Source organism: Peromyscus eremicus, chromosome 11, assembly GCF_949786415.1.
Source record: "Peromyscus eremicus chromosome 11, PerEre_H2_v1, whole genome shotgun sequence".
NCBI classification, from domain to species: Eukaryota; Metazoa; Chordata; class Mammalia; order Rodentia; family Cricetidae; genus Peromyscus; species Peromyscus eremicus.
In genome coordinates, this window is record NC_081427.1 from 66,570,652 (window position 1) to 66,595,072 (window position 24,421).

Sequence of the window (24,421 nt, forward strand, 5' to 3'; positions counted from 1 at the left end):
CACTGGAGCACTGGGGTGGGGAAGGATAGACCACTGGAGCACTGTGGTGGGGAAGAATAGACTACTGGAGCACTGTGGTTGGGAAGGATAGACCACTGGAGCACTGGAGTTGGGAATGATAGGCCACTGGAGCACTGGGGTGGGGAAGGATAGACCACTGGAGCACTGTGGTTGGGAAGAATAGACTACTGGAGCACTGTGGTTGGGAAGGATAGACCACTGGAGCACTGGAGTTGGGAAGGATAGACCACTGAAGCACTGGGGTGGGGAAGGATAGGCCACTGAAGCACTGGGGTTGGGAAGGATAGGCCACTGGAGCACTGGGGTTGGGAAGAATAGACCACTGGAGCACTGTGGTTGGGAAGAATAGACCACTGGAGCACTGGAGTTGGGAAGGATAGACCACTGGAGCACTGGGGTTGGGAAGGATAGACCACTGGAGCACTGGGGTTGGGAAGGATAGACCACTGGAGCACTGGAGTTGGGAAGGATAGACCACAGGAGCACTGAGGTTGGGAAGCATAGATCTCTGGAACACTAGAGTTGGGAAGGATAGACCACTGGAGCATTGTGGTTGGGAAGGTCAGACCACTGGAGCACTGTGGTTGGGAAGGTCAGACCACTGGAGCACTGTGGTTGGGAAGGATAGACCACTGGAGCACTGGGGTTGGGAAGGATAGACCACTGGAACACTGTGGTTGGGAAGGTCAGACCACTGGAGCACTGTGGTTGGGAAGGTCAGACCACTGGAGCACTGTGGTTGGGAAGGATAGACCACTGGAGCACTGTGGTTGGGAAGGATAGACCACTGGAACACTGTGGTTGGGAAGGTCAGACCACTGGAGCACTGTGGTTGGGAAGGTCAGACCACTGGAGCACTGTGGTTGGGAAGGTCAGACCACTGGAGCACTGTGGTTGGGAAGGATAGACCACTGGAACACTGTGGTTGGGAAGGATATGTAGCATGAATCTTAAAAGTTCTTATTAATAAAATCAAACCCAAGGCCAGTTATTGGTGTCAATGCTGGTAGATCAGAGAGACAGAAAAAGCCACAGCTATCTCACCTTGCCAGTTCCTCAGCTGGTCTTGTTTCCTCAGACCAGAAGCCTCTGAGTCCTCATATCTGAATGGCTCTCAGCTGAACTGTGCTCCAAAGCCTGAATGCTTAACCAGCCAAATGCTTAACCAGCCAAATGCTTAATCAGCCAAATGCTTCTAGTTTCTGGTCCTCATGCCTTATATACCTTTCTGCTTTCTACCACCACTCCCTGGGATTAAAAGCTACTTTCTGGGATTAAAGGTGTGATGAGTCACCATGCCTGTCTGTATCCTTGAACACATGGATTTCTGTCTCTGGAATGCTGGGATTAAAGGCGTGTGCTACCACTGCCTATCCTTTATGTTTACCATTGTGGCTGCTCTGTCTCTGACCCCAGATAAGTTTATTAGCATGCACAATATTTGGAGGAATACAATACCACAAGGATAGACCACTGGAGCACTGGGGTTGAGAAGGATAGACCACTGGAGCACTGGGGTTGGGAAGGATAGACCACTGGAGCACTGGGGTTGGGAAGGATAGACCACTGGAGCACTGGGGTGGGGAAGGATAGACCACTGGAGCACTGGAGTTGGGAAGGATAGACCACTGGAGCACTGGAGTTGGGAAGGTCAGACCACTGGAGCACTGGGGTTGGGAAGGACAGACCACTGGAGCACTGGGGTTGGGAAGGATAGACTACTGGAGCACTGGGGTTGGGAAGGATAGACCACTGGAGCACTGGGGTTAGAAAGGATAGACCACTGGAGCACTGAGGATAGCTTTTGTCTTATCACCTATCAGCCACGTAGCCTCTGTGGGATCTGGATTCAACTCAGTTTTTCTAGTTAAATTAATCCATTTCTATATCCTCATATATCTGCTTTGAAACCTTGGCATATCTGGGGTCTTCAGCCTCATAAAAAAATCAAGGGATAGATTTCTGACTGAACCAAGCCACTCTGAGCACACAAGTCTTCATATATAGGAAGAAGAGTTGGTTGCAACACAATATGAACAAACCTGTGCAGATAGAAAGTCTAGGCAGCTGTAAGGACAGACTCTGGAGAGCCATTTGCAGACCCAGGGAATGTAATTACTGATGGCAGCAACAGCAGATACTTCAAAGGGGGGGTTATTTTTCACTAAGAAAACTGATTTTCTTTCTCTACCCCTAATTTATCTTTCCCCCCTGTCTTTGTTAGAGATAAACCACACTGTTTCCACAATCAATTTGTAACACATATACGAAAAGGAATCTATTCATTGCAGATTGATTTTTTAGGGCATGTATTCCTAGACCATAAAAATTTCATTTTTTTAACTTTAGTTACATGCCAAAAGCCTGCAAATAACAAGTAATTCTCACTTTGAAGAGGGCTATATTTTGCCATTGAACAAATTCAGTTCTGAATGTTTCAAAGTGATGTGTGGCACCAACCTAGATGTGGTTATAGCCAGACAAACCCATGTGAGGCTGACTTCTGGAATTTAAGACAAGCTGTGCCACAGTGAATGGAACATCACATTCCACATTTGTGTTTTCTGTTTATGGTAGTTTGAATGTAATTGGTCCCTATAATCTCATAGGGAGTGGCACTATCAGGAGGTATGGCTTTGTTGGAGTAGGTATGGCCTTGTTGAAGGAAGTTTGTCACTGTGGAGGCGGGCTTTGAGGTCTCATAGCCACACCCACTGTCTTAGACCATTTCTTGTTGCCTACAAGTCAAGATGCAGGGCACTCAGCTACTTCTCCAGCACCATGTCTACCTGCACCATGTTGCACCATGATGATAATGGGTTAAAGCTCTGATCTGTAAGCTACCCCAATTAAATGTTTTCCATTTATAAGAGTTGTTGTGGTCATGGTATCCCTTCACAGTAGCTGAGACCCTAACCAAGACACGATTCTTCACAGGCCCTCTGCAGCACCATTACTGATGTCTAGATAACACTATAGAATTTTAATAGTCCCAATTTCAGGACATATTTTTTGTTGTTGTTCTTGACATGCTAGACCTACTTTAATGGGAATTAAAAAACCACAGAAAAAGGCAACTGCAGAACAGCTTAGGGGAAATACCAAAGAATGCAAAAGAAAGGAGATTGAGATGACAGCCTTACAATTACAGCCTCAATTTACATATTCAGATTCCCATATCTTTGAAAAATAACAATGAAATAAACCCAATAATCAAGTACATGAATGTAGTTCCTATGCAGTTAATTTGCATGTGGATTAGAAAGTATTTGAAGTAGTGCATGATCACCTTAGCAGACTAATATCCAAGCCTGCATGACAATGTACCAAAGAGGAAAGGAATGTCCCTCAGGAATTATTTCTTTCATAGAGCGAACAACCTTGTCCAGTGTTGGCCAACATACACCTTGGGATGAATAAATTATGCTTGTGAATGACTACAGACAAAGTGCCTGCAGCATACAGTCATCCGCTCATGATAACAAGAGAACAATGCCATTGTTGTATACATGAAAAGGGGGAGCATGACAGTAACTCTTTGTAACTTTTAACACGGATATATACATTTTAAAAATGCATAACTGTGATTCTCTCCATTCAAGTGATAATGAAATATTTGACTTATTGCTAAAAATGAGGTCTCTAATTATGTTCTTTGTTCTGTTCGCTTGTTTATTTTCTGTAGCCATCAATTTTATACATTTTGACCGAGAGTATCTTTGATTTTACATTCTAGTCTAGTCAATTTTTTCTTTATTGTTAACTGAAAAGCTTTTCATTTACCAATTTTTAAAGAACTTAAAGACAGTTTAAATATAAAGACTAGATCACAAAATTTACCAAATATGCCAAATAGATAATGAAATGACCAAGCCAAAGAAATTGAAGCGGTTCCCAAATAAATAATAAAAATCACAATCAATAATATTTTCAAAATATTTTATCCTTTAAGACCCAGATCTAATAACATATTAAGCTTTTCCTCCTATTTTCACTACCTTACTTACAATTAAAATGGCCTTATTAATAATTGTAAAAATAGCTCTCAAATAAATATTATACTATGCATTTTCTGCACCTAGTCTTAGTTTGTGATTATCAAAGGCATTCATGTTCTATCTTGATTTAATCTAATCAATAATGCTAGAATGTTATGGTATTGCTTTTTTGGGAACAAAGTCCCAACTTCCTCTTCCTTTTAGACAAAAATCTTCAGAAGGGTAAACTCTAGAAAGCCAGACCCTTATGGCCTTCATCAGTGTGAGGAATGGACTTTATGATTAAGGCAGAGATCATCAAATTTCAGCTGAGATTAAATGGGCCAGCTATGCAGAGGAGTGTTTCCCATTAGTAAAGACACAGATGATCAAATACAAATGTGTGTGGATGGTTACAAGCAGCAGCTTGGCCTTAATGATTATTAGTTTCGTACATATACTTTCAGATGGGTAGGCAGGTAGGGAAGATCTGGGAGGAGGTGCAGGAGGGGATACAATAACAATATTATTAAAAAGCTAATAAAAACAAGTAGACACCTATATGAGTAACATTGCTAGGAAAAGTACAAGGAAAACATCTTAAAACATTTTAACTACTCCTGTATTTCACTAAACCTCATTCCTTTGGTTTGAAATTCCTTTGTTACATTTGTTTCCCTGAGAATGCTCTACCAATTGACATATATTTTTTATATAATATACTATCTCCCCAAATCCTTCTTTTGAATTTTCAGTTAGGTAGCATCTGTAATTTGACTGTAAAACTTCCAACACCATCTCCATTTGCTCATCTAATACCTCAGCACCCTTGGAGCATTATTGAGTAAAGTGGATGAACAGATCATTAGCTGTTTGTCAATTGACCATTGTATGTACAGAAGTGTGTTAGATTCAGAGCAGGACAAAAACAAAATGAATTGGCACTTGTTCTGGAAGACCTTATGGCATTTCGGAGAGGTGTATATGTCCATTACTTAAGTGTATGTACATATATGTACACGACTCAGAAAGTGTAGCTCCTAGTGTCTAGTACTTTTGCTTGCCTTTCTCTGTATTTAGTTTATTTTTTATAAGTATCACTTGTCATCACTCAACTGTTAGAATATTATTTATAGTTTTACTTTGTCTTTTTGCTGCGCACTGAATTCAAATGACAACTCTGTTAAAACACAGCAAGCTTTGAACTTTCTTGAGACTCACTAGAAGCTCACTGTCAGGTTTTCTGCACTTACGGTGATCTCCAAACAGGTGACTGTGTATGCATGTAACCACGTCAGGACAGGCACACAGAGAGCACCAGCCCTGGGCTACAACAGTTTATTCCTCCTTTGGATTAGCAGGGAAAATTATTTACATGTGACCATGAGGCACACTGAGTGCCATGTCCTCCCACTCCCTCACTGTACCCTCGCCTTAAGTTGAAAATAATGGCTGTTTATCTTGAGAAAAATCTGAACAGTACTGTTAGCTGGTTGTCTGAGGATCATCAAGCCAAAAAAAAAAAAATGTCTTTTAAAAGTTTGATTTTTCAGTTTTTCTAACCTTTTATTTCTTCCTTTCTAGATAATTAAATTTTTTGGAGAACATTAAGGTGCGAAGAATACTAAATGGGTATGAGTCTAATAAGCACTGTGACAAGTGAAATGCTACTGTGATGGAGTCCCTGGTCCTCAAAGCTGACCCCAGTGCTCACCCCCAGATCTCGCCCAGAGCGGCTATATACTTCCATTAAAAAGTATAATTGATACATCTTGCTTCTTTTCCCCCTGCCATTATGTAACAGATTTTTCAGCTGCGTTTAGAATTTTTTGAACACTGTATTTTAGATGGAAAGTGCTTCAAAGTGCCAAATGTTGAAGTGTGGGTGGATGTTTGTCTCCTTTTCGCTCTCCGCCATCAAATGCCTGAGGCATTTGCAGCTGAACAGTGGGGAAGATCTCTAGAAGAGACAAGCCTGTGTGCATCCACACCAGCTGGAAGTCAATCTTTCTAAATGTGTTCACAAGCCATTGCCGCGCGCGCACACACAAGGGTATTATTATGTAGGGAAAATGCTCCTGTGTATGTGTAACTACAAACTTTCAATTTGATTGTTGATATTTTAACATTTTATGACATTTGGGTAGGTCAAGCAACTAATATACACATTTAATATAGCATAGCGTCTTATTTTGTCGAAAAGATGACAAATGAGATGTTGTAATTAGAACTAAACACGCTTCAATGAATGACGTGTCAGAATAAGGATTTTAAAAACGCATGTGTAAATACAGATGTATGTGTGATTTTCAGTTTTCTTGCTTAAAATTTGATACCAAGCTCTCAAATTGTCTGGTTTCCTTTTTCATTTCTATCGTTACTGCACTTATATATTTTAATATATCTCCAACAGAATGGAAAACAGTGTTCTTGATCATAAAACAAATACAGTCCAGATGTGGTGGTGTTTTACATTTGCGACCCCAGCAGGGGGAGTTGGGAGCAGGAGAGTCAGGAGGTCAGGGTCATCCTTGGCTACATAGCTAGTTTGACACAAGTTTTGGCTACATGTGATCCTGTCTCAAAACTAACTAACTAACTAACTAACTAACTAACTAACTAAATAAATAAATAAATAAATAAATAAATAATAAATGATAAAGTTGTAAAGAGATACAGGGATTTGGAATTTTTGGCAGTTTATTTTTATTTCACATAAATTTTTTAAGTAAAAGAAGACACAATTAAACTTCCTTTTTCTTTATAAATATTTCAAGCTACCGAGGTTGAATTTTGTAACTCTTCACTGCTCTCAGTCAGTAGTACTTAGGTGGCCATTCAGGTGAGAAAACGATTAGTGGATTTTTTTTTTCTACGTCAATAAAACTGCAAAGAAAAAAAGCATAAAATAAAGATCTAAGCTAAACCTCACGAATCCAACTAAAATCCTACAATATGTTAAATCACATGACCTTTTCAACATGTGTGAGAGAAAACTGTGCTCAAAGAAAGCAACTCAGAATAGAAAGCTTGCAAGAACTTATAACTTATGAGCAACATGGATAATTAACTGAAAAAGTATGCATCTCTAGCCGGGCGGTGGTGGCGCACACCTTTGATCCCAGCACTCCAGAGGCAGAGCCAGGCAGATCTCTGTGAGTTCGAGGCCAGCCTTGTCTACAGAGCAAGATCTAGGACAGGCACCAAAACTGCACAGAGAAACCTTGTCTCAAAAACCAAAAAAACAAACAAAAAATGTGTCTCTATCCTTATGAAACACATCTATCTTTCAGAACATGGAGCTCAGAAGACCTATGGCAGATGTATATGTACTTCTTTCTTACTGTGTTGAATTGTAACTTGGCAGACTATTTTACTTCATCTTATTGTGATGATAAATATGCATTTCAATTCAAAGGGCAATTCTGCCAATGCAAAATGCTCATGTTTTATCTTCTTAAAAGCAACACAAAGTCTTGTGAAATAGTCCCAATATCTTCACCTTCCTTAAATTTTCCCAGAAATGCAGTTTGACTCAGAAAGGGTCAAAGTGACCTGCATTTTTGTTAGAACAGCACCTTCTCATTAAATAGGGGGTACCAGCCAACTGGTAGTTTATAGAACCCACAAAGTACAGCATAAGCCTTTTGCGTGCCCCAATCATGATATGTTATATTTCTCTACTATGTGGCCAACTGCACTTCCATTTAGACACACCAAAAGCCACCAGAGACAGGAACAGGCAGGCCCAGCATGAGCAAAGTCACAGGCCATCTTACAAAGACAGTATAAACACACTGCTGTAATTACTCTCTACTCTGCATAATGCACTAGCCTCTTTCATCAACTACACCAAATATTTCTTTTTATAAACAAACAGGCCTTGGGAAGTCTGTTAGGGCAATTTATTTAGATAATGATGGTTTAAAGAACCTGACCTCATCCTTATTGTTATAGTGACAGTTTCTTGGAAAATTATTGACATACACTCATCATTTACTGTACCATAGGGCAGAGCAACCATTAAGTTTCCATGTCGATTTCCTGTTCAACTTTGTATCTTGCAGGTTATCTTTATGTATGTAACAGTGATTTGTGTATATAGTTCCTCCTCCCAAATAGAGCATGGCTCTAATTTCTATGACAAAAATAAATCGTATAACATGCTTCTATCTAGGCTAGTATCACACAAAACCTTTTCTACAAAGTTTCTTTATTTTGTTATTAAGTGAAATAATTGGGGCAGTTATTTTTACTTCTTTGTCTCGTGAAGTAGAATTTAAATAGTTAAGCAAAGAGCCGGGCGGTGGTGGCGCACGCCTTTAATCCCAGCACTCGGGAGGCAGAGCTAGGCGGATCTCTGTGAGTTCGAGGCCAGCCTGGACTACCAAGTGAGTCCCAGGAAAGGCGCAAAGCTACACAGAGAAACCCTATCTCGAAAAACCAAAAACCAAAAAAAAAAAATAGTTAAGCAAAGAATATACTTGTTTTTTAGCATTAATGCCCAAGGACCTCCTAAAAATTTAAAAATTTTTTCAACATTTACCTAAATTGTCTATATTACATAATGTTTTCTACATTTAAATAATCTCTAACCTGACAATTTATGCTAATTGTAGTTCCAACTGAAAATAATGCCTTATGCTATAGCTTTCAATGTTGTGTGTGTGTGTGTGTGTGTGTGTGTGTGTGTGTGTAAATGTCATGTATTGTGTAACATACTGCAAAGGATGAAAAAACACACCAATGCATAGCTGATAGAAGCTCATTTGAAGGTTAGGCTGACACTGTCATACAGTTCATGTGCTTCCCTTTAACTATAATTCTCTTCTGCAGATCGACAGATCTGAAACTATTTGAATAAGAATATTCAGTGCTTACCTACTTTAATCAAAGTAATGCAAGTATTATGCTATGTAATAACTTGTGTGTAGTGGGTAGCCATTCCAGCTTTGGTCTGGAAGTTCCAACCCCCATTGAGGCTTTTGTAACTATCACGCCTACAAGGCGGGGCCAAAGGAGGGCCCTGAAGCCCCAAGATTGGGACGCCGGGCTCTCTTGCTGCTGGGAACTCAGACGCTAGAGGTGGACCGACAGAGCTCACCAGAGAACACCTGGGGACTACGCTGCATCTTTCCCAGAACCCTCAACCTACCTATCCCTTCATTTGTTAAGTTAAGACATTAAATAAATCTCCTTTTAACCTACGTGGAGTGGCTTTAATAATTTCACCAATACTTGTGGGTTTAGAAATTGTCTAGAGGGAACTCCAGGTTCCTAAGCTACAAAATAATGTGTGTACTTTATAACTTTACAATATAGTTAATATTTAAAGTTGATTTAAACAACTAGCAAAAACGATAGAAATGAAGTAAAAATCTTACCATCTTTAAATTTACATCTCAGTGGGCAAAAAAAATGACAAGAACTTTTAAGGATGTGTGCTCTATTATAAAGAAGGTTGAGATGTATGTAATGAATTCTTGATTTTTCTCCAAATCTGTAGAGTTGGCTAGCCATATGAGCCTGATGACCTAATCCTAAAAACCTGAAAATTTGTCCTATGATCGTCACAAGCACATGATAGCACACATGTGAATGCCTGTGCGCCCACATACCAATGATAATCACTATAACAAGAAAATGACATTAAAAAACAATAACTTGACATGTATACGGCTAGTTGGCTGTGGAGCTGACGTGAAGTGGCTCACCTGCCGTTGGCTGGCAGGCTATTGATTGATGATCACAAGGAACAACCAGAATGACTCATTTACGTTTTCTACATCTCAGTTTTCAACAAGGTAGCTTGACTGCAACCTCATGCAAAGAAGAGAAGCATTTGCTGATGTCCAGTCAATCTGTTAGCATCTAGTTGCAAGCAAGTCACATGACTAAAATGAGTATCGGGATATGAAGAAATGAGATTCCAAATCACAGGTCAGGAAATGCAGATGAAGTAAAGTGGAGAAATGGGCCAGGGAAGTGATCACTCTCCGCACATGCTACCCTTCATTTTCCTTTCATAGAGACATAAATTGACTGACACATTGATAGCTCTCAAAAAATATTGAACAAATCAGAAAAAGAGAAATCCCTGCCATAATAGCATAACATGAAATCTGTTATATTTCTCTGTAAGTTCTTTCAGGCTTCATAACTTATCTTGCCCAGGACTGTTAAATTCTGTATGTACGTAAATGTATGAGCATACACCTCAGAGAAGCTCCCAACCTCTCAGGACATTGACTCCTATCTTGAATCTCAGCTCAGACAGATAAACCATTTCACCTTTCATAGGTCATCAGATCCTAATAACCAGTAAATATCTTAGAGTTGAGACTCTTGATTCACTTCTTATGTAACTTCAATCTTTAAGTTCATTTTTTTTTTAAATGAAGAGGATCAAATCCAGGTCCTTGTTCATAGCAGGCAAGGGTTCTGTCACTGAGCTGCACGTTCAAGCCCCACTTCACTTCTTTCAAAGCAAAATGTGCTTTGACTTGCCAGAGGGAGCTTGTCTGTATCCCCCCTTTGATGATGAATCCGACCTCCTGCTTTCAAACGTGGACCCGGTCCATCTGACAGCAAGGACACAGGCAGTGCCTGACACGCCATTCGGTGTTTTGTCTCTACCAAGGTTCAGGTGGTGTAGTCAGAGGGGGTCATCTGTGATTTTAACTCAAACATCCAAAGTTCATAGCCTAGACTCTTACAACTGTGCAACTTTTCCTTTCTTTAAGTGAAAATGCATAGCTGGAAAGAACACAAGTCATTTTTAAAATAGCCTTTGCTTTTTGAAAGAAACGAAAGAAAAGAATGCTGTTAAAATATCTGCAATTTAAAAACGGTGAAGCAGGCCTTCAGCTGTCCTGTTTTTCTGCATGTTGGGAGAACCTCCTCTGCTTCAGGCTTTGTTCCAGGTACTAAAGCACAAAACAAATGAGACATTGCCAACCACACACAACATTCATTCCGACAGGAGAGACACATACTAAGTAAGACAAATGACAAACTTACTGTGATGTTTGGATAAAAACTCATAATTACAAAAGTAAAGGGAGGTGGGGAATTTGTTGAAAGGGAGAGTCACCGTTTTAGAGAGTGTTAACTGTGTAGCGGTTACTTTGGGTTAAATACCTAGGAAGGACTTGAGAGAGAGAGGATTCAAAATAAAGAGCAAGTGCAAAAAACTTAATGACAACATATATATATATATACATCGTGATTTCAAGAAAGCAAAGCCCTAAGTGTGGGTGGGTGGAGTTTAAGAGAAGAGAAGTTCAGTAAGGCCAGAGAGGCACAGGCAGCCTAATAGGGAGGACAAGAGCTGTACAGCTTGGGTTTCAGGCCTTTGCTAGGGCTCAGTGGGTCGCTTTGATGGCTGCATTCAGACCAAGACTGGAAGCAAAGCAAGAGTAAGACTCCCTGGGAGATTACTGTAATTGAGCAAGTAAAGATAGCGGCAGTTTGGACAGGATCCTTAGCAGAGGAGGTGAGCAAAAAGTAGTAGAAAGATAAACACATTTTAAGGTCAGAGCCAATGGAGTGTCTGATCAGTTGCCTACAGTATAAGACAAAGGTAAGAGTCAAAATTACCCCTAAAGTTTTCCATCTGGGCAGCTGCTAAAATGAAGCTCCTACTTAGAAAATGAGAAGGACAGTGAGAGAAGCAGGATGGGAGCATCATCTGGGGTTAAGTAAAATATCCTGACAACTTAGAGGAGAAAAAGCTTATTTGACTCAGCGTTCCCGGTTACAGTCCATCACTGTGGGAAGTTAAGGTGGCAGGAACTTGTAGCAGCTGCTCACAATATTTACACAGCCAAGGGCAGAGACTAGTGAATCAATGCATGGATGCTACTGTTTAGCTCTCTTTCTCTACCCTGATGCAATCCAAGGTCCCCTGTCTCCCCATGGTGCCACCCACAGTAGGCAGACCTCCCACCTCAATTAACATAATCAAGATAATCACCTACAGAAGTGCCCAGGAGCCAACCTAACCCAAACAATCCTTGATTGAGACTCTTCCCTGCACTTGGGAGGCAGAAACAAGTGGATTTCTGAGTTCCAGGCCAGCCTGATCTACAGAGCTAGTTCCAGGACAGCCAAGGCTACAGGAAGACACTGTCTTGAAACACTCCACCCCCCAAAAGAAGAATTAAAAATAGTTATTGACCAATTGTATATCTTCTTTTGAAAACTATTTATTCAAATTCATTAGTCCATTTGTAAATTGGCAGTTTTATTTCCTTAATATTTAATTTCTGGAATACTTTGTAAATTCTGTATATTAGTTCCTTATATTGTGAAGGCAATACAGACTCCATCTTAGGGTAGGGCTACCACCTTAGACCACCTGCTGTACTCAGTTCCAGGAAGGACCTCAGGAATGTGCCATGACAACTGGAACAGATACAGAGCAGTATCCTCCTGCAGACATCCTGTCTGAGGTTTATGGCCCTTGAAGATATCTAGATAATCCTGCTGAGCAGTCCAAACAATCCTGTTTAGCGGGTTGTGGTTCCCCGCCAAAAGTCTAACCCCATGGTTTTAAATGTGGTTTTGAGCCCAAAGTCTAGACCAATAGTTTCAAAAAATCACCTTGCCCCATATCCCTTCTACCCAAACCCAAGTTGCCAATTCCCAGCTTGCGGTTTTTTTCCCTATAAAAACTCTCTACACCTGGGCTCATGGCCGCTGCCACATTTCCTTCCATCTGCCATGTGGTGGCCCAGGTTGAACCTGACAATAAAGGGACCCTTATGGACTTGCATTGTAAACTGGCTCCTTGGTGGTCTCTGGGGGTTTTGTGAAACGGGGTGCAACAATCTGAAGTATAATAAACATGTTCTCCCATTCTGTGGGCTGTGGACCCTGTTGAGATACCACTTCATCCAGTCAGAATGGCTGTCATCAATAAATCTGTCAACAAATATTGGAAAGGCTGTGGGAAAGAGGAACCAACCCTTCTTCAGTGCTGGTGGGGTTGCAAGTTAATACAGGCATTATGGAAATCAGTTTTGAATTTCATCAAAAATTAAAAAGAGAACTACCATATGACTCAGCTATTCGACTCCTGACATATGTCCAAAGAACTCCATAGCCTACCATAGAGATATTTAAACATCCATGTTTATTGCCCCACTGTGTATAATAGTAAGGACATAGAAGCCATCTACAGGTTCAGCAGCAGATAGTCAAAATCTGGTATATATGAAAATGAAATATTATTCAGCTCTAAAGAAAACTGAAACCACAAAATTTGCAGGAAAGTGGGTGGACTCATGTATAATATTAATTGAGGTCACCTCATGTTCTTCCTCATATGTGGATCCTAATCTATAATACATACGTGTATATATGTAAACAACTGTGTGGGTTTACTCTATGTTCTGGCTAGTTTTTAAATCAACACAGGCTGAGAAAATGCCTCCATAAGACTAGACTATAGGCAAGCCTGGAGGGCAACTTTTTAAATTAGTGATTGATGTTGGAGGGCCCAATATATTGCAAGTGGGGCCACACCTGGACCAGTGAGCTTGCCTTTTATAGGAAAGCAGGTTGAGCAAGCTGTAAAGAGCAACACAGGTAAGCAGCATTCCTCCATGGTCTCTGAGTCAGCTCCTGCCTCTAGATTCCTGTCCTGACTCCTCTATGGTCTCTGAGTCAGTTCCTGCCTCTAGATTCCTGTCCAGACTCCTCCATGGTCTCTGAGTCAGCTCCTGCCTCTAGATTCCTGTCCTGACTCCTCCATGGTCTCTAAGTCAGCTCCTGCTTCTAGATTCCTGTCCTGACTCCTCCTTGGTCTCTGAGTCAGCTCCTGCTTCTAGATTCCTGTCCTGACTCCTCCTTGGTCTCTGAGTCAGCTCCTGCCTGTAGATTCCTGTCCTGACTCCTCCATGGTCTTTGAGTCAGCTCCTGCCTCTGGATTCCTTTCCTCTTCCATGGTCTCTGAGTCAACTCCTGCCTCTAGATTCCTGCTCTGTTTGAGTCCCTGCTCTGAATGCCTTAGAAGATGAAATGTGATATGGAAGTGTAAGGGAAATAAATCCTTTCCTCTTCAAATTGCTTTTGGTCGTGGTGTTTCATCAACACAAACCCTGACTAACACACTATAACATTCGGAAGGCAGTTAAGGAAGAATATCAAGTAATAAGGAAGGATGGAATGCAGAAAAAATGACACATGGGTCATGAAAGAGGATATAGAGCTAATTGCTAGTTGATTTTTCTAGTTTCAACTCTGTTATTACCTTTTGTGTGTGTGTGTGTGTGATGGGTAAGTACATAAAAATGCAATCGGTAGTGAAAGCATAAAACTCTAAGGGAAGCTCTATGGTTTTGGAATGACTATGCTAACTGTATCATTCACTGTGATGAGTAGAGTTTGGGACTGGGAAGAGTTTATGAAGAGGCTTCCTTAATCTAGTTGTGTTATGCTTTTATTTTGTGATTTCACTATAATAAAGTGATCTTTGTTTTTTTTTTAATTCAATAATAAAACAAGCATCATGCTGAAAAAAAATGCACAGACGATATCAACAGACAATTTACTAAATAATATATACAGGACAACAGCAAATACTGGCACGAAACTGAAAGAATAAGAACCTTCGTTCATTGCTGGTGATGTACATGGTGACTCTGTACTCTGGTAGGCAACACAGGAAACTGCTGTATCTTGCACTCAGTTTTGTTACAAGCCTAAACAAAAAATTAATTTTTTTCAAGGTTAGACTTAGACTATTGTTTTAATGCTAAATGTTCTTATAATAAAAAACCCAGAGCCAGATATCAAGGTGAAAGCTGAAAGATCAGAGACGCAGAGCAAGCCACAGCCACCACCTATTACCTCATCAACTCCACAAATCCTCTGACTGAAATCCTCTGAGTCTTCACCAAGAAGGCTCTCAGGTGAACTGCTTTAGTTCCTGTTTCCTCACACCTTATATACAGCCTTATATACCTTTCTCCACCCAACCATGTCACTTCCTGGGATTAAAGGCATGTGTGCTTCTCAGTACTGGGATTAAAGGTGTGTGCCACCACTGCCTGGCTCTGTTTCTAGTATGGCCTTGAACTCATGCAGATCCAGAAAGATCTCTGCCTCCCAAGTGATAGGATTAAGGGTGTGTGCCACCACTCTCTGGCCTCTATTTCTAATCTAGTGGCTAGCTCTGTCCTCTGATCCTCTGGCAAGCTTTATTGGGGTACACAATATATCACCACAGACTATTTTGAATAATTTTATGCTAATAACATTTTAAAATTTTGAGAATATGAGCTGTTTCCTACAATATTACAATTTACCAAAACTATCAAAAGAAAGACATAGAATGAATAGGCTGATATATATTAAAGCAATTGAATCTGTAATTTATAACTTTCCCAACAATGATGCCAGGCCCAGATGATTCCACTCAAGAATTAGCACCATATTATTCAAATAAAATTAAACAAAGTAAAATAAAATTGAAAAGGATGAAAGACTTCCCAATTCATTTGATCAACTCAAACAATGTAGGAATAAAGGAATGTTAAAAGATTATCTTTCAGAAACCCAGTTGCAAAGATCCCTCCCTCAAATTTACTAAACAGAATTCAATGACATTAAGATGCATAAAATATCATGGAATTTATTTCTCTCTAGGATGAAGGGTTGATTTTATATTCTGAAAGAATTCAATTTCAGAAATTAGCCAAACAGTAATGAACCAAAAATAATTCATAGCAATTCAAAACATAAGAGAAATTTATTCAATAAAATAAAATTCTCTGCTGGTGACACAGCTTATTGTGAAAGGCTCTTGCTGCCACACATTGGGACTTGAGCTTAATCCCCAGGAGCCACAACAGCAGGACAGAACTGACTCCAGCTAGTTATTCTCTGACCTTAACATATACACACCACTTCATAAATACATAAATAAATGTAAAAAAACAAGACAAAACAAAAGTCTGTATTCATTCATGACAAGTCTCTTAACTTGCCTAGAACTAGGCCTAGTCACTCATGCCTGTATGCATGCCTTCAGAAGGTTGGGGCAGGAACATTATCAGGCTTGCTTAACCTACATTGTGAGTTCTAGGTCAACCTGGGCTACAGAGCGAGACCCTGTATTAGTGAAATTATTAAGGCCACTCCACGTAGTTAAAAGGAGATTTATTTAATGGTGTAACTTACAAAAGAAGGGATAGGTAGGTCGCGGGGTCTGGAGAAAGTGTATCACAGTCCAGCGGTGTTCTCTGGAGCTCTGCTCGGCCCACCTCCACCTTCCAGGGTCCCGGAACCGAGTGAGTGTGCAGCCCATCCAGATCTCAGGTCTCCAGGCGCCTCCCGTGGCCCCACCTTGTAGGAGTGACAGTTGCCAAAGTCTCAATGGGGGTTGGAACTTCCAGATCAAGGCTGGAATGGCTACCCACTACATCTCCCCCTTTTTGTCTAAATAAGAAGGTTCTAACCTAATACAAGACTATATACAAAGGAATGGTTATCAAATATTGTCCAGGAATAATGAGGGATAATGACCTAGATAAGATGGAACTACAACCAATTCAAACAATATCAAGCAAGAAACACATACTAAAATCCAGAGAAGTATAGAGCATAGGTAAATGGCATGTTACAAATATCATTCCAAAAGGTGTCCTATCCTAAAGAACCTGAATCTAATACTTAATATGTTCTATCTACTAAGTTGTAACTATAACTGCTAGTCTTCAATCCCATCAAAGACCTGAGAAGGAATATAATGGTACCTGAGAAATGGAAGATGGATGTAAGCAACTTTTGGGGATCTTGCAAGATTAGACCGAGACAGCTGGCAGCCTGGACAGTCACCTAATGTTTCTCAGCATTGTTGGTGCATTCAAATTGGCTACAGGCCTAGAGTATCTGACAGACCATTTTCAGAAGCAGGAATTCTGAAAGACCATCTTACCCCGTCTTGGCAGAGTACAGTGGTCGCTTTCCTTGTGTTCCGCTTGTCCAGAAAGGACAGCATTGCATTCGTACTGTCAGCCGTCGAGGAAAATGCAGTTCTTTGCCCAGTAGGCCATTTTGTGTCAAGAAGACAAACTTCCAAATGGAAATGTCTTAGAAGCCCAACATTCTCTCAGGATCAAATTGGTGCAGCCAGGAGCAATTGTGTCTAACGTCAACAGAATTCTAAGTTATTTAAATGCCATTTTCTCTAGGTCTATGAAGTGTCTGAAGATTACCTGTCCATCTGACCTATGTATCTGTAAATATGGATAACCTAACTAACGTAACTATAGAGATGACAAGCATAGGTGACTATAAATCTATAAGTCTTATCTACCGAAATAACCTAAGGACTAAAGCTTCATATAAACAAGGTAAACATTCTATAAGCAAATGTATGGTAAAGAACGATGACTTCAAAATTGTGACAGTACACTAGATATTTATAACAGAGGTAGGAATATATAGTGCAATATGCAATATGACACTAATCTTAAATATATATCAATATACCGAATATCCTAAACAGAAGTAGAACATACATAAAGTATGACAAATATAAATTTACATTTGTATCAATATACAAATATTTCAAATAAGAGTAGAAATATATGTACATTATAACAAATATAGTTCTGTATTTGTATCAATATACAAATTATCTTAAACAGGAATATAAAAATAGTTTACATTTGTATCAACATATAAGAATCCATAAGAGTGCAAATTACAGTGCAAATTATCTAAGGCTGCTATTTTACTAAATTTGTTTACTAGTATATACAATAATCTACCATAATATCTTATGCCTATCTATTCCATTTCTTCTGCATTAGCATTGTCGAACGCCAAGGACTCAATTAATACTTTTCTTAATTCTTTATCTGATACAGCTTTTGTTATAGCTGTGTTCAGCCTTTGTAAAAAATTGGTGAAGGGTTCATGCGGTCCCTGAAATATCTTTGTGTATACCTCAGTTGGTTTTCCAGGTTCTGGAATTTTTTCCCAAGTATTTAGAGCTGCTGTACCGCATAGGGATATTATATGCTCATCATAAGTGGCTTGTATATTCCTGTCAGCGAAACATCCCTCACCAAGTATTTGATCTTGGGAGATCACAAAACCTCTGATTTTACCTTGTTGTTCTAAATTTTTTGCCTCTTCTCTCAACCAGCTTTTCCACTGTAGCTGCTGACTATATTCTAGAACAGCTGAAATTAACTGATGCCAGTCATCTGGGATGATTCTATGTGAGGTAGACCACGAATTTAACATCTGTCTTACGTATATGGAGTGTATCCCATACGTAGCTACTGCTTCCTTTATATTTTTAAAGTCCCTTGTTGAAATTGGTTGTAATGTATATGTATTATATGGCTCGGGGTGTGTGTCATCCGCTGGCTTCTCATAGATGATAACAGGATAAGCCATTGTATGAGAGCCATTTGGAGATGTTACAACCTCTATGGTCTTGCCCTCCTGCTTATTAGGTCCCTTGTCATGTTTACGGAGAGTTTCTTCTAAGGCTTGCAAATGAGCGCCAGATATTGGTAAAATTATTAAGGCCACTCCACGTAGTTAAAAGGAGATTTATTTAATGGTGTAACTTACAAAAGAAGGGATAGGTAGGTCGCAGGGTCTGGAGAAGGTGTTTCGCAGTCCAGCGGTGTTCTCTGGAGCTCTGCTTGGCCAACCTCCACCGTCCAGGGTCCCGGAACCGAGTGAGAGCACTGGCCCATCCAGATCTCAGGTCTCCAGGTGCCTCCCTTGGCCCCGCCTTATAGGCGTGACAGTTGCCGAAGTCTCAGTGGGGGTTGGAACTTCCAGATCAAAGCTGGAATGATACCCATTACAACCCTGTCTTAAGCAAGCAAGCAAACAAACAAATGAAAAGCCTCTTTGATAGAAATAAATGGGAGCTGGCAAAAATACAAAATTCTACTTCTTAAGAATTTTTGGCGATTTCTTGGTATTAATGACCCCTAAATCTGACTGAGGCAAATGGGTCCATGGTATGTGACCATCCACTGGGGCATAAGTAACCTACCAAGGTTACTAGCTGGCAACGTCCCCAAGGAAGAATGAAAATAAAAAGACAGCATGAAGTTGGGAAGGAGATGAACTGGAGGCACCAGAGGGAGTTTTGGGGAGGTAGTGGTGGATGGATATTGAAATGAAAATTTTAAGGAATAAAAAAGCCACAACATGACCCATAACAGAATAAAAAAGGAATTTTTTATTTTAAAATTTTAATTCATTTTATATTTGTGGGGTAAGGTATTGTCTACAGAGACAGATGAGCCCATAGAGACCAGAGGAGGACTGTTCACAAGGGTCCTCTGCAAGAGCAACACTTGCTTTCGCCAACAGAGTCATCTCTCCAGGCCCCACAAAGTGAGTTTGTAGAAAAAAAAAAAAATGTCTTCTTTCTCTTCACCGTCTCTTGTAAGCAAACACTCATGTTTATTTTCTCCTTTGCTGAGCCTTTGATCATACATATGTTCTGCTCAGTCCAATCCAGACAGGTTTCTCCAAAGAAACCCTGTTGGGATATGCTTGGGACCAGCATCAAAACTGAATCCCAGTTTCCAGTTCATTGGACAAAAATTAAACCGGTACAGCAACAGAGAAGAGTATACCAGAGTCTATCGCTCCTCCTCCCCCAACCTGCCGTTCAACTCATTTACAGCTGTATTAAAGCCGGAACCACCATGCTGTCTTTCCCCAGATTCACAGTAAATGCTCCACACATTCCATATAGTTTACCCAGGTGTCATTGGCAACAACACTGGCTGCTGCTTCTGAGAGACACATGTCGGTCACAGCTGCCCAGGTCCTAGGAATTCTTCAGGCGTTTGAGAGGGGACTCCAGGAGAGGGCAGTTAGCAGAAGCCAAGGAGCGGTATACTTCAGCCACTAAGTTGGGATATGAGCCCACCATTGCCTTCCAGCCTGAGGTCTCAGAGACCTCAGAGGCATGAGCTGTAATGAAATCCAGTGCCTGGGTTTTCAGCTGCCCTGCGCTGTGGAAGTCAGCCAGGAAGAGAGTGTGGGCAGCTTTCTCCACAGAGAGGTCCCTGCAGAGGGCATCCTCACACATGACCTTCAAACGCTCCAGGCCATACCTGTCAGCAGCTGCCAGCATAGCAGCTGCCACGCTGTCCAGGTCTGGTGCTGTTCCGGTGTAAATGAAGTCCATCATTGCCTTGAAGACTCGTGGCTCCACGTCATGGATCTCAAGGCGGTTCCTTTTGCTCTCCTCCATGTCATGTTCAAACATGGCTCTGAAAACTGGAGAGCGAGCTGCTAAAATGGCCTTGTGAGCCCGGAATTCCTGGCCACCTACCAACAGGCAGCAGTCTGTGAAGCCGGAATTCTTCCGCAGCTCTCCTAGCTCATCTGCCAGTGTGCACTTGGGAACCTGAATCCCTGCCTTCCTGTTCTGGTCAGAGATGCTAAAGGAGTCCTGGGCCATGCTCACCTTGCAGTGGAGGGTGAACTTGTCATCTGGGAGAAGCCAGTCGGCATGGGACAAGAGGAAATCTCTACGAATGAAGTTTTTGAATCCCCAGCTGTAGTATGGCACAAACACAAAGGCTTTTGGGCTCTTCATACTTCGTGTTTCCTCTCCTTCGGCGGTTTCGATCCAGAACTGGAACTTTGCCCAAACATGATTCTTTGGACAGCTGAGCAACATCAGGTAAACTGACAGGTGAGTTGTCCTTTCTTCATTGATCTCGTCCCGGTCTATTTTCAAACACCATTTCTCATTGGCTCCTATTGAGAAAGTTGGGCTTCTAATGTGTCCCCGCATTCCCTCCAGAATAAAACTGAAGTTGCTGATGGTCCACTTGTAGGAGAAATTCTGGACGCTGATCTGCGTGTAGTCCCATCTCTGGGCTATCCCATCCCCTGACATTTCTTCTGGAGGTAGTTTGAAGGTTAAACTGGATCCAAAATTAAGAACCAGGGATTATTTTCTCTTCACCTCATCCAGGAAGTTGGATGGGTCGGCTGGTCTTCAGTATATGCTGGAATTCTGAGATGTTCTCTAATGCCAGTGAAGGAATGGACTTGCGGCAAGGTGAGGGCAAGCAGGCAAAGATCGACGGCTTCCTTCTTCCATGTCTTCTTATAGGGCTTCCAGCAGAAGGCGTGGCTCAATTTAGGGTGTGTCTTCCAGCCTCAAGATCTGGATTAAAGGCGTGTGTCTTTAGGTCTTGAGATCCTGCTTAAATGTTTATGTCTTTTTAACCTCCAAAGACTATACTTGAAGTGAATCTACCTACTTAAGAAAAACATGTCTCACAATTGTGCCCTCCATTTTAGGACTGTAGTTAATCCACGTCTAGTTAAGTTGGGAACCAAGAACAACCATGACAAGTTTATTTTGCTTACTGTGCTTCATCTTCCACAAAGTAAGGGGTGGTGACCATTCCTACACAGCTGTGATTTAATCTTCTCGGGGTTTTACACTAATCCCTCCCAGAAACATGATCCAGGAAGAGGTGTTTTCCTTACCTTGTCAGATCTCAGCATTCACAACATGGAGGTCAGGGTGGAAAAATTCATATATGGTGGGCAAGAAGCAGAGCCAGGCAGGAACCTCTGAAAGTAGCTGTCTTCTTTCCTGCCTTTTATTCCATCCAGACTCATAGTCTCCAATATGACTCCATCAACTTTCATTGGTCGTCTTGCCCCTCCCCCTCAGATAATCCTCCTTGGAAACATTCTTCCAGATCCACTTAAGGACCTGCTATGAGAAGGTCCTAAGGGCTTCAGTTTCTCAATACCTCATAGTATTCATCCTTCCCTGGTGAGTTCTGTCCTCTTTAATGTTTGAACATGGATTTAAGCCATTAGAAAGTCTTTATTAGCTCTCTGGCAAGTACCTGGGGTGCTCCAGATTCCAGTGTAGCAACTAGCCTTTCTCAGGGTGAGCTTTTAAGCACAAAAGCCATATTCTGGATTGACACACTTCAGTTAAAAAGAACAGTTAGCCAGAAGTGGCAGGAAAGAAGCCAAAATGTTAGTATATTTTGAGAAAAGTTTGAACATTTAGAGATATTCCCAGAACTATGGACTTTGGTAGATTAAGCCTTTGTTTTAGTTGTGGCAAGGATTGCTGTTTTTTTGTTTTGTTTTGTTTTGTTTACACAAGTACTGGGGTTTATACCTAGAATGATATTTTCATTACGCAGTTACACAGGTGGGTCTGTGCACCATGACTCTATGATGTAGACAGCGGCCAGAATATCCCCTCTATAACTGGAGTTACCGAATGTTATCTATGGTGATATTTTATTTGTGCCGAAATGTGGTGATATTTTACGTGTATGGTAATAAATAAAGCATGCCTGGAGATCAACAGGGAAAAGGCCAGCCATTTTTAAGTAAACATAGAAGTCAGGGAGTGGTAGCACACCCCCTTAATTCGATCATGTAGCAGGCAGGGTCTAGGTGTGTTCAGGGTCACACTAGGGAACAGCCAAGCATGGTAACACACGCCTTTAATCCCAGTAACAACTATAAAGACCTGGAGGTCTATCCAGACAGGCAGTGACAAGGAAGTGAGGTAGCTGGGCTAAGAGCTAATGAGAGGGCAGAATAGCAAGTCAGTAAAGGCATGGGTAGACAGGAAGTAACTCACTTTTGGTAGCTGCAGAGCTGGAGAGATAATTACTATTTCCCTGATCTCTAAGGCTTTCACCCCTATATTTGGCTCTGTGTTTTTTATTTAATAAGACCACATAGAAATTTGGCTACAGTTGTCAACTGCTGTGTGAATGCTTGAATTGAATGCCAGTCTTCTGGAAAGGTATCCAGCACCTTTTACTGCTGAACCATTTCTACATCCCATCACAGTTACTTTCTTAAAGATGACGGAGGAGCTCTGAAAGACTAGTTTGTTCTCTAAAGCTTTGGCATTCTGAAATATTTTAGCAAGTATTCAAGAGGTAATCATGATTTCATTCATAGGTGTTTTTTAAATTAATTAATTTATTTATATTTATTTTACATGCCAAAAACAATTTTCTCTTCCTCCTCTTCTCCCGTTCCCTCCCCACAACTCCATTCTACCCACCTCATCCACTCCTCAGAAAGGGTAAGTTCTTCTATGGGAGTCAACAAAGCATGATATATCAAGTTGAGGCAGGACCAAGCTCCTACCCCCTGCATCGAGGTATACCACCATAGGGAGTAGGTTCCAAAAGTCAGCTCATGTGCTGGGGACAGGTCCTTGTCCCACTGCTAGGAGCCCCACAAACAGACTAAGCTACACAACTGTAACCCACATTCAGAGGACCTAAACCAATCCCATGTATGCTCCCTAGAGTTGGTCTAGAGTCCTGAGCTCCCATGAACTCGGGCCAACTGTCTTTGTGGGTTTCCCCCTCCCTCATGATCTCGACTGCCCTTGCTTATATAATCTCTCCTCCCTCTCTTCAGCTGGATTCCCAGAGTGCCAGGCCTTGGACCTCTACATCTGCTTTCATCAGTCATTGGACAAAGGTTCTATGATGACAGTTAGGGTAGTCACCTATCTGACTACAGGAGAAGACCAGTTCAGGCACTCTACTACAGCCAGGAGTCCTAGCTGGTGTCATCTTCATAGATTCCCAGGAGCCTCCCCAGCACCAACTTCTCTCCAATCCCATTCTGGCCCTCTCTATCAAGGTATCTCCCTTGTCACTCACCCTGTCTGTCCTTCGCCAACTTGACCATCTCAATCTCCTCCCCTACACCTCCTCCCCCAGTTTACCCAGAATACCTCATCTTTTTCCCCTTCCCACAGTGATCCATGCATGCCTCTTAGGGTCCTCCATGTTATCCCTAGGGCTGTGGATTGTAGCCTGGTTATCCTTTGTTTTACATCTACTCTCCACTGAAGACTGAATACATACTGTGTTTGTCTTTCTGAGTCTGTGTTACCTCACACAAGATGACTTTTTCCTAGTTCCATCCATTTGCCTACATATTTCACAATGTCATTGTTTTTTGTTTTGTTTTTTGTTGTTTATTTTATCACTGAGTAATACTCCATTGTGTAAATATACCACAATGTTCTTTGGTTGAGGGACATCTAGGTTGTTTCCAGGTTCTAACTATTATGAATAATGCTGCTATGAACACAGTTGAGCAAGCGTCCTTGTGGTATGATTGAGCATCCTTTCATTATATGAAAACAGAAAGATATATAAGGTGTGAAGACCAGAAACTAGAAGCATTTGGCTGGTTAAGCATTTGGCTGGTTGAGCTTTCAGGCTTTCGAGCAGCAAGCAGTTCAGCGAAGATTCATTCTGGATGAGGACTCAGTAGCTTCCAGTCTGAGGAAACAGGATCAGCTGAGGAACTGGCAAGGTGAGGAAGCTGTGGCTTGTTCTGCGTCTGTGATTCCAGAAGTCACCCCAATACCTTGCTCAGGTTTGATTTTA

The 24,421-nt window shown here is 41.2% G+C and overlaps 1 protein-coding gene across 1 annotated transcript; it reads right to left on the reverse strand.

Annotated features, from left to right (window-relative positions):
* Nucleotides 1-19,821: 19,821 nt before the first annotated feature.
* LOC131921574 (speckle-type POZ protein-like) lies at nucleotides 19,822-21,421 on the reverse strand. The gene is made up of 2 exons (XM_059276306.1): nucleotides 21,384-21,421; nucleotides 19,822-20,932 (listed from the first exon to the last, which is right to left on the reverse strand). Exons 1-2 carry the CDS (start codon nucleotides 21,419-21,421, stop codon nucleotides 19,822-19,824), a joined length of 1,149 nt encoding a protein of 382 aa, XP_059132289.1.
* Nucleotides 21,422-24,421: the final 3,000 nt, after the last annotated feature.